The 16436-nt window shown below is 46.0% G+C and overlaps 1 protein-coding gene across 2 annotated transcripts in view; it reads left to right on the top strand.

Moving 5' to 3' along the window:
• Window positions 1–16436, top strand: part of LRBA (LPS responsive beige-like anchor protein) — a 2244423-nt gene that overhangs the window by 343601 nt on the left and 1884386 nt on the right. For both annotated transcript variants that reach the window (XM_078676915.1, XM_078676916.1), the window contains exon 17: window positions 3564–3661. In XM_078676915.1, coding sequence (XP_078533041.1) covers window positions 3564–3661 — 98 coding nt within the window. The remainder of the gene's footprint in view (window positions 1–3563; window positions 3662–16436) is intronic.

Raw genomic sequence — 16436 nt, 5'->3', positions numbered from 1 at the left:
TCAGACTGTCATACCAGCTGGCTGGCAAACCTTTGTTACAATCACCCAAAGCTCATTCCACTAGAGGGAAAGCAGCCACAATAGCGTTTCTACATGACATTCCTATGTCAGAAATATGCAAGGCTGCAACATGGAAATCAGTCCATACCTTTACAAGGCATTATTGCCTAGAGTCTGATTCCAGAGCGGAATCTCAAGTAGGGCAAGCCTCCTTGAGAAACCTATTTGGGTAATATGAGGCCTACTTTTGGGGCCTAAGAATCTGAATGTTATCTGTTGATTCCTTTGCCCGCAGGGATGAGGTGAGGCTCGCTACTCTATTCTAATGCTTATGACTATTGATGAGGATCCCCTGGAAGAGAAGGATTAGTTACTTACCTGTAATCCTAGTTCTCTTCCAGGGGTATCCTCATCAAAGTCATAAGCAACCCTCCCGCCTCCCCGGGCAAAGGAGTTGTTTATTCAATAGGAGATATTTTAACCTGTTATTACCATGGTTTGGTTTTCAGTCTCCGAAAAGAACAACTGACCTAACTGTAACCCCTGAGGCATGATGGGAAGCTAGGGGCAGAGGTGCCTTAAAGGCACGGCATCAGTTTTAGTACATACAGCTACAAGTTAGCTTTCCAGCCTTTTTAGACTGGGTATTTGCAATGCAGCCTGGGAGCTGTATATGCTTACAGTGTGTTATAAGAATTTCTACTGCTTTCTAAGCATTAAAACAGTTTCTAAACAAGCATTGGTGTTGTTTCTCATGTTTTTAATGCAAATACAAATGTATGGTGGAAATTCTTCACAGCATATTCCAACTCCACTGTTTTGTTTGGCTGCAATTGCTTATTTTATATATATATATGTATATATATATTTCTATATATATGTGGGGCACATATAATATATTGTTTCCGGGGTCCCGCGCATGGGCGGGAATATTCTAATGCTTATGACTTTGATGAGGATACCCCTGGAAGAGAACTAGGATTACAGGTAAGTAACTAATCCTTCTGTACATCCTCAATAGATGATTGTGGAAATTTATAGGAAGCCTGTGAGCTGCAACACTGTGTTCTGACTCACGAGTTGTCCTGATTAGTTAGTCCAGTCTTTTTGGAGCGACTCAAAAACTTGGGTGTTTTGAACTAACTTGCCACCAGGATGGGAGTGCCTCCTTACTTCCCTGTACAGATCGTTTGCATTTTACAAGCTGTACTCCTGGTTTGTTGCCTCTGTTTCTTATTTGAGTGTGCTCCATTCGTGTCAAAACCTATCCAGAATGCAGCTAGTGGTCTAATATCATGGGAGTAGTTGTTGTCTAATGAGACCCACCCATTGTCTCCTGCCATCCAGTGGGCCTAATATGCATTCTAGGAGTGAATGTTTCTTGTAGTTATCAAAAGCTTCAGCCCAAGACTATGTATAGCAGTAGACCTTTACATTTTTAAGGCACACCTTCCAGGGTGGTACTGAAGACCGCAAATGTCACTGTCTGTTAGTTCTTAGTGCCCACGAAATCATGTTTTCATTAGATTTTTTCCCCTCACCTGTATACGTGAGGGCATAAAAATCGCAAGAAGAGATAATGTATCAAAAATATCTATCCAGCAGATGATTTGCTTTGATCCACTCACACAGGACATGCCTATCGGAGGCAAGTTCTACCCCACTGGGGCTTCTGCTCTGTGTGATAAGAATCACTTGCAGTGAACAGCATCTGTAGGTTTTAGATTATGCTCTTCTGGCATTTACCAGTGATAAGATTGTCACAGTCCTCCTTGCAAATCTCATGTATGCCTCTGCCTGGTCATACCATGGCCTTGTCACTTATCGAAAGCCCATTCACAATATTTAAAAGTGACAGTTGCACCTTTCAGAATGTGCTACCTGCCAACTTTCATTAGGCTTGCTGTGGCATGAACCTGCTGACTTATAAAAGCGCTTTTTTGATTTGTGGTGCTACTAAATTCTTTCGCCTTACTTCTACCTCCTACAATCTTACCATTTCTCATAGTTAAACCTGGGACGAATCTGGAAGCTTCAGTCTCATGCAACACTTCCTGTCTCACCTAATTTGCTCAGCCCGCTACATTCACTTGACTTTGCTTCCACTGTTAATCCCATCTGAAAAGATGGCCAACCCTGTGAGAGCATCATGCTTATCTTTAGCTGCTTGCTCATTAGAGAATCAAATACTAGATCTCTTTTTAGGTCCAGCTGCAGTCAATTCTTCAAAAGTACAAAAACAGTGCAATGAGAAGGGACAAGAGAGTTGGTGGACTTTGGATCAACTCCCTTCATCCACTGGCTTTCACTTGTTTGTCCATCAAACCCAATGTCTCTTAGGGTTGGTTACATTATGAAGTCCCTGTTCGCATTGGGTTTGGGTGATGGGGCATCAAGTAGTTCTTTTGTTAGATGCATCATTACTGTAACTTTAATGGTGACCAATTATGTGCTCTTTGATGTATTAACTTGGTTGTCCCAGCAACGTTTTTATTGCAGGTTTGTGACGTTTCGTTTAGATAGCTCTTGATTTTTGTATATTTTAGTTTATCACAAGGAGACAATATTATTCACTAATAGTCTTCTCATTCATTAGTTTTTCTTTACTGTCATGATAAGATGTTTATAGCTTTTTTCTGCACAAAAGGAAAATATGCATGCCTTCTGGCAACAGAAATACAGGCCTTTTATAAAAATTAAATCTACTGTGAAATATTTTGCTTTGCATGCTTCTTAAGTTCATCACAACCAGTTGAAACTTAATTTTCTAACTTTTCATGACATCCTTCTTTGAGGGTACAGCTTAACTCTGCTAATACTGTCTGTTCAGCAAAGTGGCCATGCTCACAGCTCCCATTTTGCTTTGGCACAGGTTGATGCTTCGTAAGAGATTTTTCTTTTGGACATCTGGGGGCAATGCACACACAGTCGCATATTTATTACCAAACGCCTCCACTCAGAACAAGACAAACTTGTTGACTTTTCAAGTTTCAGCAACGCTAGGAAAGTCATGTGCACTGTTACCACCCACGGAAGTTCTTTTCTACCGTTTCATCATTTCAGACTATGATTGTCCCATCTGCTCTCAGATGACACAGCCTCCAAAAAAACATACTCCACAGATGTGACCCGAGAACGGGCTCCCAACAAATGTCAATAGTGTATGTATCATTTGAATTAAACCTCTGGTGGCCTTACCATGAATATGGTTGCAGTTGGAAATGGCTTGTTAATAGACAGTGTGTCACTCCGCAATTTAATGTCTGTCTTGTCAGTCTACTAAGTGTTTTAGCCCACCCCCCAGCTCCATTCACAGACCAGGATATTTTAGCCTTCTAGTTTATCTGCTAGTCTGGCAAAACATGTTTGGTTGTTTTTGAACGTATATTACACTCGGTGATTCCGCAATCTTGAGTCATGTAGCTTCTTATTGAAGAGTTTTTTAGCCGAAGACCGACTCTTGCACACAGTTTTCTCTTTCCAAATTATTTTGATATCATTCCTAATGGTAAGTGTATTTGTAAAATCGAACATTAGTTTTAAATTGCAATTTTTCTCAACAGGATGACAATTTAATGGATGTCCTGCAGCTGTTGGTGGCTCTGATGTCTGAGCACCCGAGTTCCATGATCCCTGCTTTCGATGCGAGAAATGGGTTACGGTAAGGGCATGCAAAATGTGACGCCAATAACCTACGTTTTCATACTTTTCAGTAAACAATGCCTAAAGTATTGTTATGTTTCAAAAGCAGCACTTACTACTATACCTATCCACTATACTATATTAATTTCACTCATTCCCTGATCCTAGTAGTGATATTTCAGCTAAGCAGTGCTCATTGAAGTTTAGTAGGTACTTCTTTTATTTTATTTTAAAAACGTGGTATTGTATTTACCTCTCTACCGTTAATGAGTTCATATATATATTTCCTTATCAAGAGTCAATTCATTTTTAGGTTTCGCGTTAGCGAAAGACCTATTGCTGCCTAGTCAGCGCTGAAGGGACCACAGGCCGGGGCACGAGCGCCGATTGCATCTCGTGGACGCGCACGCATGCCCAGCCGTGCACATCTTTTGCTCTACATTCCACAATCACAGCGTCAGCCTCTCTCATTCACGCGCGCACACACAGCTACACTCACGGAAGCATGCACACACACACATACACACACAGGTAGACACGCACACACAGACACACACCCCCACGACTAAGCCCCACTTACCTTATCGCATCAGCAGCCTCATCCGCCACTCCTGACTTCTGCTGCCACCGCTCCTCTGGGCCGGCCATCCACTCCGTGGGCGCATAAGAGGAAGTCCCGCCCTACGACAGCCGTGAGCGTGCACATCCCGACACCGGAAGTTCGGGAGAGTGCACGGTCACGTTGTATTTTTAGCAGACTTTTGCTTTTCTTCTTTGCCGCTTCTCACGCCCTGTCTTCTCGCTATCTGGCCGGTGCTTGCAGGAGGCTGCTGTAGCCCGAGGGGACTCTCCTCACGCATCCCTCTGTTGACATAGTTCCTGCGCAGTGCGCGAGCTGAAACACCGCATGCTTAGGGACTGCTGTGCTCGCGCTGAACCTCGGGAGACCCCAGGACTGCCGCTTCTCGCCTTCATTCTTCTATGGAAAACCGCTGAAAACTATGGGTTCCCCTGGAAAGCAGGTACAGCTATAACCAAAAATACATTCATATTCCGAAATAGTTTCCTACTTTGAAATCTTATAAACGCGTCTTGCGAAGCGGTTTCCTGGAGCAGAGAAAATGTTTTTAGCAAGTCCTTTCCGCTGTGGTTTCTTTTGAGACAAAATCCTAAAAATGTGAGAAATGCGAGTAATGCATATAGAAGAAAAACATGACTATTTATTTATCTGGACAATTTCAGCTGGGAAATAATCTGTTTTATATACCGGGTGTGCTGCACAGAAATACTGCTCTGTACTTACGTTGTTTTGAATGAACTTTCATTGTAGTTCTAAACTCTAGCATTACTAAATGACTTTTATTGCAGGCAAATTCAGGGACGAGTTTAGCTTAATTCAATGTTGGTAATTCAGATTCCAGCACTATTGCAATTAAATAGAAATAAATGAAATGTGGTTTCATTGGTCACTAGATTATATTTATTCTTGATCACGATAAATGGGAAAAGTTGCTATCAGAAAGGCACTTTTGTAACTTTCAAAAATAGAATTAGTGCACGTGCAATTGCATCATTTTTTCCACACTCTCGAAGCTCATGTAAAATGTGTCCAGGTGAAATCAGGACACTTCACGAAGAGCAGGTGAGTTACAGCGTGCGTTTAGTTTTGCTTAATGCTAATTTTATAAATTGCATAGACCACGAAACCACACACGAGCCAACTTGCTTAACACAGTCCGTTTTTGAGCTGAAGAACTGAACAAGCATTTACAATGCAACGGTTTCGCCTTTGGAAAAGTTAGAGCTATTAGCAATGTAAATGACAATGCCATTTATTTATCTGTTTTCAAAACCAACACATAAATACAAATTTTGTCATTTACAATGCCAATAGCTCAAACTTTTCCAAAGGCGAAACCTTTGCATTGTAAATGCTTGTTCTGCATGGGAATACAACACGTACACCGTAAAATACTCTGGAAATCAAACATAATTTTAACTTGTAAATTGTGACACCTGATGCCAAAAAGTTTGCATTGCATTTTATACTACATTTTAAATCTGCCCATCTAATGATGTAAGTGATCAAGCAAGACGTGAAGTATTTGTTACAGTGACCTCTGAGGGGATACACTGAGCCTCCTAGGTGTGGTCTTGAATGTTGTGGTGTAGTTTTGGGGTTCCTCTGAGAACTTGGCAATTGGCATGCTTCTTCCAAACTACTAGTGTATTGGCTACATTGGGGCCTCTTGGTTTGTCTTTCTCAGGCCTGTAAGCACATCTGCTTATTGTTCTCTCCCCATGCAGTAGAAACCGGCCTTGGTCAAACCAATAGGTCTAGCATTGGTTGCCACCATTTTGACTTCGTGAATGCCTGTTTTGTTTTGCCATTTTTTTGTAGAACTTCGTTTGGTAGCTGCATGGCCCTCGCCAATATAAAAAATTCAAGTCAACATTTTGTTAGGTCTCGAAAAAGCACACATTGCTATTTCAGTCCTTGGCACTTAAGGGAGCTACTTTGTGTGCAGCTGTGCTCTTGTGAAAACTCAGGATGCAGTCAGTCACACTGAGATTAGCCAGCGGCTAAAGTGGACTAACCTAGTTCCCCCTTGTTTTATTCTGTAGTGGGTGAAAGAAACATGCGACTGGCACAGCAACAGACCAATGGATGAGGAGGGCTGGCTAAAAGGCCCTATATGTATTTATATAATTACAAAGTGGCGGTTGCCTCAGTTGTTATAGTTCGGTCAAACTGTCCGTAAGAAGAGCATTTTTGCAAATGTTCATGGAACTTTCTTAAAGACTATAAAAACTAAAGGTTAAAGTGACATTATAGTTAGGCATGGTGATGATGATATAAAAAAACCTCTAGAATTAATTGAAAAAAACAAACTTCAAAGCAACGTTATAGTTACGCCATGTAATAGTATAAAAACTAATATTTTAAAGCAAAACATTGAAATTCATTAGTTATAGTTTACTATGATGACACAATACCACAAGTTCTTCAGCAGTGCAAGATTTAATTCACTTACAGACAACCAATAAATGTTCCGCATCTACAACTTAGACAATGAAAGGGGGCGCTAGACAATAGTAACTTGGTTTCTTTTTTTCTGCTGTGTCTAACCATTGTGAAGATGTTCCTGTCATCTAACTCCAGTGGCGGCTCCTCCATTAAGGCAGAGGGGCGTCATCCTACTGCTTTTTAACAGTGCAAAAAAAGAAAAAGAAAATACCACAATGTTATCATTTTATTTTTCCTTGATGAAGCAGGTTTTGGGGTGGGCTTGGCTGTCGTCACAGCCAGCAGGGGAGGAGGAACTATGTGCTTTTAAGTGCTCATGACAGTTTAGCCGGCCGTCCCGGGCTGGCCAAACAGTCATGCACACTTTACGTGTTCTCCACCGGGTTGTAATGCACAGTCTGGGTGGAGAACATGCACAGGCTTCCACTGCCTGTCTGAGCACCGAACCATGGCGCTTAGACCAGTCACAACTGTGCTAACAGCAGCATTGTGATTGTCTTAGGGGAGCCTGTGTGCTTCCTGACTCCAGACCGGAAGAGAAGCGGACAATATACTACGATAGAGGAGAGTCAACGGTCTTACAAAGGTAAGTAAAATAAAAGAAACTTAACCCCCCCGCCCGCCACCCTCGTTCAGTACCAGCTGGCACTGCCGAACTCAATGATACTCAATTCAGCAATCTTGAAATGATCGGTGACTGAATCTGCCTTGCCAGGTTTCAAACTCGTGCCTTGCTGATTACTGTATATTGCAACGACGACCATTCATCTCACTGTCCCATTTTGATGACCCAACACGGTTGGCTGAAATTTACTTGGACACTTCTCACTCTTTAGTCTATTAACAGTGTCCTCATTCATGAATTCACTTATTAAAAACATGTTCACTGTGTTTTCGGGTTGGAAACCTGCTACTGTGATGAAAATATATTTAAAAAAATAAGATTTCTCGAATATTACTTGGCTTGGTGTGACACTTAAACAGCAATGTGCCATGCAGCTTTAAACCATGACAAACTTTCTGTTTTCATTGTGTGTAGCATTGCTATTATACACCACCATTGGTATTATACACCACAATTGTGTTGGACAGTTCGGAATACACTGATGGTATTGGTGTGTTCGAATGCACTGATGTCTGTTTGGGATGGACTGTGGAATGCGGTTTGTAAACTGCACATTGGAGGTTCTCTAGGTTGGTCGCTCTGAAGCTTCCCTGATGCAGGCTTCTATCCGAATAACATTTTTCAACTTTAATTGTGGCCTCGTCTCTTACCCCACGGTGGCGCTTGGTGATGCAGCCTGGCCGCTTCAGGCTGATTCACCCTCCTGCTGGGATTTGGATCTAGGTTAAAATGCAGCAGGTGCAGTAACCCGCCAGAGCAGAGCTCCGTTGCTGGGAGTAAAAAATCACAAAATGTATCAAAAGGGCCAGGCACTGACTAAGCTCCAGGGTTTTATTCTGATTGCTACTCTGTATTATCAAAATGTCATTGAATAAACTCCTTCTACCTGTAAATTATACATATGCCTTTTTGTTTTAGTGCTAATTTTTGTTTGGTATATATCAATAAACAGAATTACAAAAAAAAGGCCAGGTACGTGCATTATTCAGCAATCCCGTGGTGAGTTCAACGGGTGACGTGGGGCTACACTGAGATCCACCTCATTAGTAGCGTCAGTGCGCTGTGTGAATGTGCTGGGGTGAGTGTGTTCTTGCAGGATCCACATGGATTTCTTAAGCAGGATCGGCAGCTGTTTTACTAGGAGGTGGTTTTTTCGATACTTTTGAATCTGTTTACACGCACCTCTGAAGCAAGCACTCACATCAAAACGCTATTATCGGGTGTTTGCCTTAGCCAGCCACCAATCTCTGAGAGAGAACTGAGGCCCGGTTTGTACACAGTGGAATCGTTCAAAAGAATTGGCAACTGCCCTCTGTGGGGAGAGCTGGCATCCCATTCTTTTTAAACCACAGAGAGGAACAAAGCAAAGTACCCTGTAGATAATGTACTGAAGGAAATATCTGATAGAGACTACTAGCCGCAGATTCCTTAACATAGAATCATCCCCAGACGTGCGACTGGATCCAGAAAATCTTTTGCCACAGCATCTCTGCGCGCCGGGGGACGGCACCACGTGACTCCGCCCTGACATCCGCGAGATCACATAAGTCCCACCCTGGCGCGCTGACATCAGTTGCCTTCTTTTCCACGTGCTACACGGATCCGGATTGTATTCCCTTCTTTTAACGCCTTTGCGTTGGGAACAGTGTGCAAATGCCTTTGGGTGTCAAGTCGTGTACTTCGTATATGCATCAGATTTCGGCGACAGACCCTCACCCTATTTGTATGTGGTGTTTGGGCAAGCACCATGATTATACGGACTGCCCGCTTGTCAGCATCTAAAGCCGAAGTCCCGGCGGGAGCGCGGGATGAAGTTGCTTTCGGCCCGCTTGTCCAGATCGGTCTCGTCACAGCATCCGTCCCCTACCTCAGAAGGGTCCGGAAGCCGCCGATTCTGGCTGCGGCATCGTCCTTCACCGAGGCCCCACGGGTGTCGCCCGCCCACTGGTAAGTCCTGCAGTTTGTCGCCGAGGCCTTGTCCTCGTTATGCAGAGGGTGTGGGTTCCTCTCAGGACATGCGCCCTCGCCCATAGCCACCCTATCCGCCGTTTCCTGGCGTTGGGGCGACTAGGGCACAAATGAAGGCCTTTTCTGCGGCTCTGTAGGCTTCCCTCCTCTTCCTGAGACTTCAACGGATCACTCGCAATGCACAGGGCCTTCCGCGGACTCGCTGGCGGATCCGTCCCCGGCGCCGATGGGTTCGGCTTCAGGTTTTGGAGATGTGATGTCGTCGAGGTGCGGCCCTACGAGGTTCCCCTCTACTCCCCACGGCATCCCTGCCTCGCAGTAAAACCCCACTGGGTTGCCTGTGGTGTCGCAGGAGGTCGCCGGGACTCACAGTTCGTCCCCGAGTCCCCCCTCGGTCCTCTGGGCAGGCAGCAGTCTTACCAGAGGTCGAGTCGACACCTTTCCGGCACCGACGGATTTCCTCCCCGGCCCTGGCGGCGCCGTGGGTGGAGGCTGGGACCCGGGACACCTCCCCGAGTCCCTTGCGGCCCTCTACGCAGGTGCCTGCCTCGCCGGAGGTAGAGTCTGCACCTTTTCGGTGCCGTCGATTAGCTGCTCCGCCTCCGACCCTGCCCCTTTCTCCTATAAGGCACGTGGTGGTGGAGGTCGACTCTGCACCCTTGATGACCACTTAGACGTCAATCGAGGACACACCGGGGGCCCATAGCGGACTCCAGGGCACAGTCCCAGCGTCGTGTCGTCGAGTCTTCTTCGGCTGTCCCTTCCTCTCCGGAGGTTTGTCATCTTCTTGTCTCCCCTGGACGCTGCATCGTTGCTTTTTCCCCTGTGACTTCCACTGCCACAGCCCCTGGACCCTCTCTTCTGCCCCTCGCTGTTGGTTGCCCCGCAGGCTTCTCCTCCTTCTCCGGAGGCCCCTCAGGCCCCTCCTTGGGTCTTCCATCCTACAGGGGCTGGCCGCTTCTTCCTCAGGCTGGGCTCGGGGACGGGCAGCTTAGTTTGCAGCCTTCGCCCACAGAAGTGTTGCTCTCTCCCCCGCGACGCCCTCGGAGGAGAGTGCAGCTTTTTTCCAGGTCATTTCTACGTCCGCTGGCATTTTGCAAATGGGTAACCCGGTCACTCCTCTCCCTACAGACCATTTGTTGGAGGTTCTCCACCAGGGCTCTGGTGGAGGGGAACTGCTTCTTCCATTTGAAGCTTCGCTCCACAACTCTCTTCTGGGAGCGTCCTGCTACGGGAGATCCGGTGCCTCAGCCGCTCCTCCACCGCCACTGTTCTGCTCCGCACGATCCAGTCTGCCTGTTTTCCCACTCTTCTGCCCAAGGCCCTGTCCTGTAGACTGCTTTTCCTTCCTTGCCTTCAGTGCTGCTCCCTCCGTCACGGGAGGCCCAGCGGTTGGACTCCTGGGGGCACACATCTTCGCTTCCACTGGTGCTGCTTTGCGCTCTCTCAACACACTCTGTGTGTTGGCCAGGGCTACCTCCGGCCTGTGGGATTCCGCTGAGTCCCTTCTGTCTCGCACCTCCCATGAAGGTGCCTGCGCTGATCTGCGGCACCATGTGCTGGATGGTCGGAAGTTAGCTGCAGTTATTCTCCGTTCGGCCTTGGATGTTTCTGATTCTCTCGCCCGCGCTATGGCGAGTTCTGTGGCTCTCCACCACCATGCTTGGTTGCGGGATGGCGTCTTTCCGGAGAATATTCGGGAGCATCTTGTTGACCTGCCTTTTGATGGGATTCTTCTATTTCACACATATGCGGACTCCACCAATCAACGACTGCTTGCGGGGCTCCGTCCTCCTCCCCCTCCGTAAGCTTCTGCTTGTCGGTCCTCAGATGCCTTATGGGAGGCGTTTATTCCACCTTTCTCTTTGGGCCTAGTTTTTCGGTTGGCCCATCTGTGTGTTCAGTGTGGCTTGTAATACCTTCCGGGTCCTTAAGTTGGCCCGTCTGTACTGTTGGCTGCTGGTACAGCCCTTTGGCTTTTGTGGTGGGTGTGTTTTTTGGCTGTTAGTGAAGCCGTATAGGTCCTCAGGTTGGACCATCTGTGTCTTTTTGGGCTGATTGGTAAGCCGCCTGTGGTGCAACCTACAGGTTCTTTATGTTCTTGTCCTCTGCTGCAGGTTTTTCCCTAAGAGGTGTTCTCATGTTTGGTTTTGGGACTTGTCATACTCTAGGTGGGGTACTTGTAGGCTATTGTATAGCTCTGTACTAAGCTGGGCGGGTGTGGATACCTCCTGGATTCCTCACCTTTCCTGGCGTCCCTGTATACTGCTTGGTGCGGTCTTTTTTCTTCCATCTTAGTGCAGCTTGCGCTGCTCCAGGTTTGGTCCTGCTCAGTATCCGAGGGTGTTTCTATCCGAGTATATAGGGCTTGCCTGTTGTGCATATTGTCCTTTGTTTCTGCGGGACATCTGCTTCTGTGCGTTTTGCCTTCCCTCTCCAGCCTCTGGATCGCCAGACCGACTTTGTCATGCCATCTACAGCGTCGTGTCGTGGTGTTTCCACCTTGTTATACGACATTTCGGCCTGGTCCTCTGCCTTGTGTTCCAGGGGGGGCTAGGATATTCCTGGTGTTCTCCTGTGTTCTGGTTGACGGCTTGAGGTTTAAACTACATATTTCTCCTCTTATCTTCTGGCCGGTCCTACTTCTTTTCGTGGGTCGGGTTGTGCCACTGGGACGGGCCTTTTCTGGGGCTGGTTCTGGAGTTGCCTTGCCTTTGTCTTAGTCTTGTGCTTGGCTTCTTCTGGGCACTCTACTTCATAGTATGTACCAGCTGCGCATGCTTGGTCGTTGTGGTCCACCTCCGTGGGCCTTGGCGTGTACCCGTGTGCTCCTGTCCTATGCTCTGCTGGAGCTTTGCGCAGCTGTATCTTCCTTCTCACGTATGAGCTTCTTAGCTGTGGTGCCGTTCCTGCATTGTCCGCTGCCTAGGGGCTGATGCCTGTTCAGCTCTCCCCTTCGCTGTATGTGTGTTCTCCTGAGACAGGCTCTGCCTCCGTTTTCACCTCTTCTCCTTGGACTTGTGGGTGGTCCTTTTCTTCATTTGGTATTCTTTTGGTGCCGTCTGTCCCTCCAGGGTTTCTGGCGGACTCCTTTGCCCCTCGGTAGGCTTGTGGTATCCTGGCCTTCCCTACTCCTTGTCCTTGCTTACTTCTGCTTGGTGGGGGCTGGGCCGTCCTCCCTGTCCCCATGACACATTCCCTGTTGGGGCCCTGTGTTCTTCCAATCTGGTGAGGTTCTCTCGCAGACCCTCTCCCCCCCCCCACCCCCTCCTCTGGGTATAGCTAGGGTATCTATTCTACGTTAAGGAATGTGCGGCTAGTAGTCTCTATCAGATGTACATGTTACTTACCTTTGGTAACGATGTATCTGGTAGAGATGATTCTAGCAGCAGATTCCTTTACGACCTGCCCTTTTTCCCCGTTCTGCGAGGACCTTCAGCTTGGCTTTCTGCACTCGCCTCCCTCCGGGTGGCTTGTCTTCGGAGAGTGCCCTCTTTCACTTCCTCCCTGGCGGGGTGCCTCTGTTTATTTATTCCACTCTTTCCCTTCTAGTAATTGGACAGTAGGTTCAAGTGTACTTCTGCATCCCTACACCCTGGTTATTCCAGTGTGGGGACTACTCATAGTCTTCTCCCTTTTCATTGCTTGGGGTTTCTGACTCCTCTGCGGTCCTCTGGGTTGGGATCTCTTGGCTGGGCCTCAGCCCTTAGCTCTTTACAGGGGATACGACACTCCGTGATGGTGTTGTCTTGGGGTACTTTATCATTTCTCATCTGTTCCATATTTGTTGCCCTTCACTGTTACTGATTGTGGTTGCAGACTTTGTCATCTGTCATTTAATTTTTCACATGTTTTTCTTCCTCCTGAGTGGATATCGCCTTTGCTTTGCAGGGTTGCTTCTCAGAAGCGGTGCTCTGCTCTTTCCCTTCCATGACTTTCAGTAACAGTGCCTGGCACTGTTCCTCATGGTGCTGTTCTTCACCATTCGCTTCTTTCCTTTCCTTTTCACTGCTTTTTCGCACACTGTTCCCATACTCTCACAGTTTTGTTTGTGATGGCACCGCGTTGTGGCGCGGAATAGTTCTCAGAAGAAAACTGATGTCAGCGCGCCGGGGTGGTACTTATGTGACCTCGCTGACATCACGTACGCGGACCATGTCAGGGCGGAGTCACGTGGTGCCGTCTCCTGGCGTGCATAGATGCTGTGGCAAAAGATTTTCCGGATCCAGTCTCACGCCTGGGGATGAATCTAGGTTAAGGAATCTGCAGCTAGAATTGTCTCTACCAGATACATTTTTACCGAAGGTAAGTTACTTGTATGATCAAACCATCTTGTGTTAACGTCCAGGGCTTTTCATCTCAACGGCAGGCCACCATCTGCAACTAAGTAGCTCATGAACCCTACTTAGTGGCAATCTAAGCCCAATATAATAGTAACAAAACACAATAGTAAGCCTCTGGACCGAGCGTCCACTCCATCTGTATCTAACATGGCGACTCCATGTTTGGGCTGTGGGGCCATCTTACTAATTCATTCTCCTTTTGAGAAAATGAGTTTCATTCAGAGGTACTGATGTCAATGAGTATTAGGCACCAAGAGACATTCGTGATACACTTTTTATGAATTTGCAGAATTAAAAAAGGTTTTGAGAGAGGTTAAACTCTACCCTTGCACAGGGCCATAACCCAATTTTTCTGTTTACCAAATGCAGGCTGAAAAGAACTTGCCTATCTAGCCAACCCTGATTGCATCAGTTTACAGCTACCAACTATGTAACTATAAGCTTAAAGGATTAGTGCTGGAGATCACTTGGTGTGGTGAACAAGTAACCTGCGCCATGGACACCTGCTCCGGGAAAGCCTTTCCATTTAGGGTGTTGAGACGTTGTGATCATAGTAGTTCTGTATGAATAGAGGTGCAGTGAGACTTGCAGTCCTCTCTTCACCTCACCACTCCTACGTCAGGATTTAAGAACAGTTTGCTCTACCTTGTCATCGAGGATATATACAAAGTTTTGGCATCAAGTTGAAGTAATCTGAAGGTCAAAATCCTGACAGCTTTTTAGGAGCACTAGATTGGAAAAGGGCAGATTTTATCAACCAAGGTATTGCAAGGGAAATCTCAAATGTTAAAACGTCATGTTTACTATGGCTGAAGCCCCAGCTGTAATCTTTGTGTTGCAGAACATTAAGAGATTAGTGCTTTGACTGTGGGGTGACTCAGAGGCACACTTGGTAATGGCATTCACCATCGTCTAATCGTTAAATTCACAGAGGTTCAGGTACTTATGTTTGCAAGTTGCTGATGGGGATCCTCCTTGCTGCCTTTGAACTGAGTGTCATATATGTTTATTTCATTTAGTGGACGTTTTGGAAAAAGTCCTAACAGAACTGTCTCCAAGTGATGACACTTTAGACATGATAAAATATTAACCACAGACCTTTATTCAGAACAGTCCATTTAAGTTACATAATGAAAAAGTACAATACATCATTACATAATACCTTTTACAACTAGTTTAAAAAATTCAACGATTCATGTGTTGTGTTTACAGTATTGTTATAATCTCTTTCCTTTTCCAGATTTGTATAGTGGGACTCTTTAGGAACCCTCTCTTGGTTTCTCCTTTGTCCCCTGCCCCCCTTCCTCTTCCCATCCCTTGGTACATTCCTTCTGTTAAGCCAGAGAGTGCCTTGGAATATTGACGAGTGCCTGACTGGCGTAGTTCGTTGGTTGCTGTGCCCTGTGCTCTACGTGCTTGTGGTGGCAGAGTGGAGGGTGTAATAAAGGAGTTCTTCACTTACCTGTTTCCAATCCACTTTATACCAAGTATCGCACTGGATTTTTTCACCATCTGAAGATGATAAAGTACGATTGCAATAACTGCAATTTATAAAATAGCAAGAAGATGCCAAATGTAATAGTGCATGCTTTAGTTCTCAGAGGAAGACAGACATGTAAGGCTCCTCTTTCTATCAGTTGTTCTCAAGGAAGGGTGAGCCGCATAGTACTCACAAATTGGGGCACTGGCGCACAGTGAGTTGGTGGACACTTGGCACTAGTGACTACTGAACAGTGTTTCACCTTAACAACAGTAGCAGAGTTAGCTCATGGAAAGCTATGGTTCCGCACTGACGGAGGGCATTCTTTACAAAGACTGTGGATTGTCTCGACTAGACCCCGGTAGGAGGAAAGCGGTTTAACGTTGTGATACTTATAGCCGAAGTGCAATTTCTGCTTTTTAATGCTGTCGATTCTGTATGGTTGGTAACCAATGACTGAAAAGAGAAGGAGATAAATTAAAAAGAGGAAAGCCATACAGAAATATTGAACATTTAATGGCGAATAAGGACTAATTTTCCCATTGATTCGACTCCTTTCTTAATGCTCTTGACACTCCGATCATCAGATGTGCGGTATTAAAGTACAAGAAAGGTAATGCTGAAGTCTGTAGCTGCTATCAAGAGCAGGCAGTAAAATAGGCAGATTTTAGGGTTTGCTGGCCACAACTTGACGTTTTTTTCTGTTTATTCTAAATATTTTCTTTTTAGTGCAGTGTTGTTCTTGATGCAGTCTCTTTTTTCCACACAAGCTCATAACTGTAAGATATGCAGGAGATTTTTGGGAAAAACCCTTACCTGCAGGGAAGGACATTTGCTCAGGCAAATCCAGAAGAGAAAGGTGCGGTGACAGGACTCCTGTTATGAAGTGTTCTCTCATTGCAGTCTCCATGAAAGTAAGAGATCTCCTAAACGAACACTTGAAGTGTGATAAATCTTGTAAAGTCAAGCCATTAACCTCTGAAAAACCTCATTGAAAATGCTTGAAAGAAATCTGATCGGACGGCAAACTGACTTTATAGCACCATCTCGGCTACTGCCATCACTAGCTTGTCAATGACTGCCTCGTCGATTTTGCCTTGCACATTAACATCAGCTACACTGATCAGGACTTCACCATAATTTACTTGGACCCTGTTGTCTACTCCTTCGCAGCCACCACATGGGACCACTCAGACTGCACTACTGTCCACGGCATCCCTTTCGACAGTGTGACCCTTGATAACCACATTGTCAACAGCATCAAAGGAAAAGACGGTTCCTCTGCTGTTTGTCAAACAACCCTCCTTTGGACCCATGTGTCTCCTAGAAAGGTTCCTCTGTGTCTGCCTT

The sequence above is a fragment of the Lissotriton helveticus genome, chromosome 2_1 (genome assembly GCF_964261635.1).
Source record: "Lissotriton helveticus chromosome 2_1, aLisHel1.1, whole genome shotgun sequence".
NCBI classification, from domain to species: Eukaryota; Metazoa; Chordata; class Amphibia; order Caudata; family Salamandridae; genus Lissotriton; species Lissotriton helveticus.
This window is presented reverse-complemented; position numbering and strand designations above follow the sequence as displayed.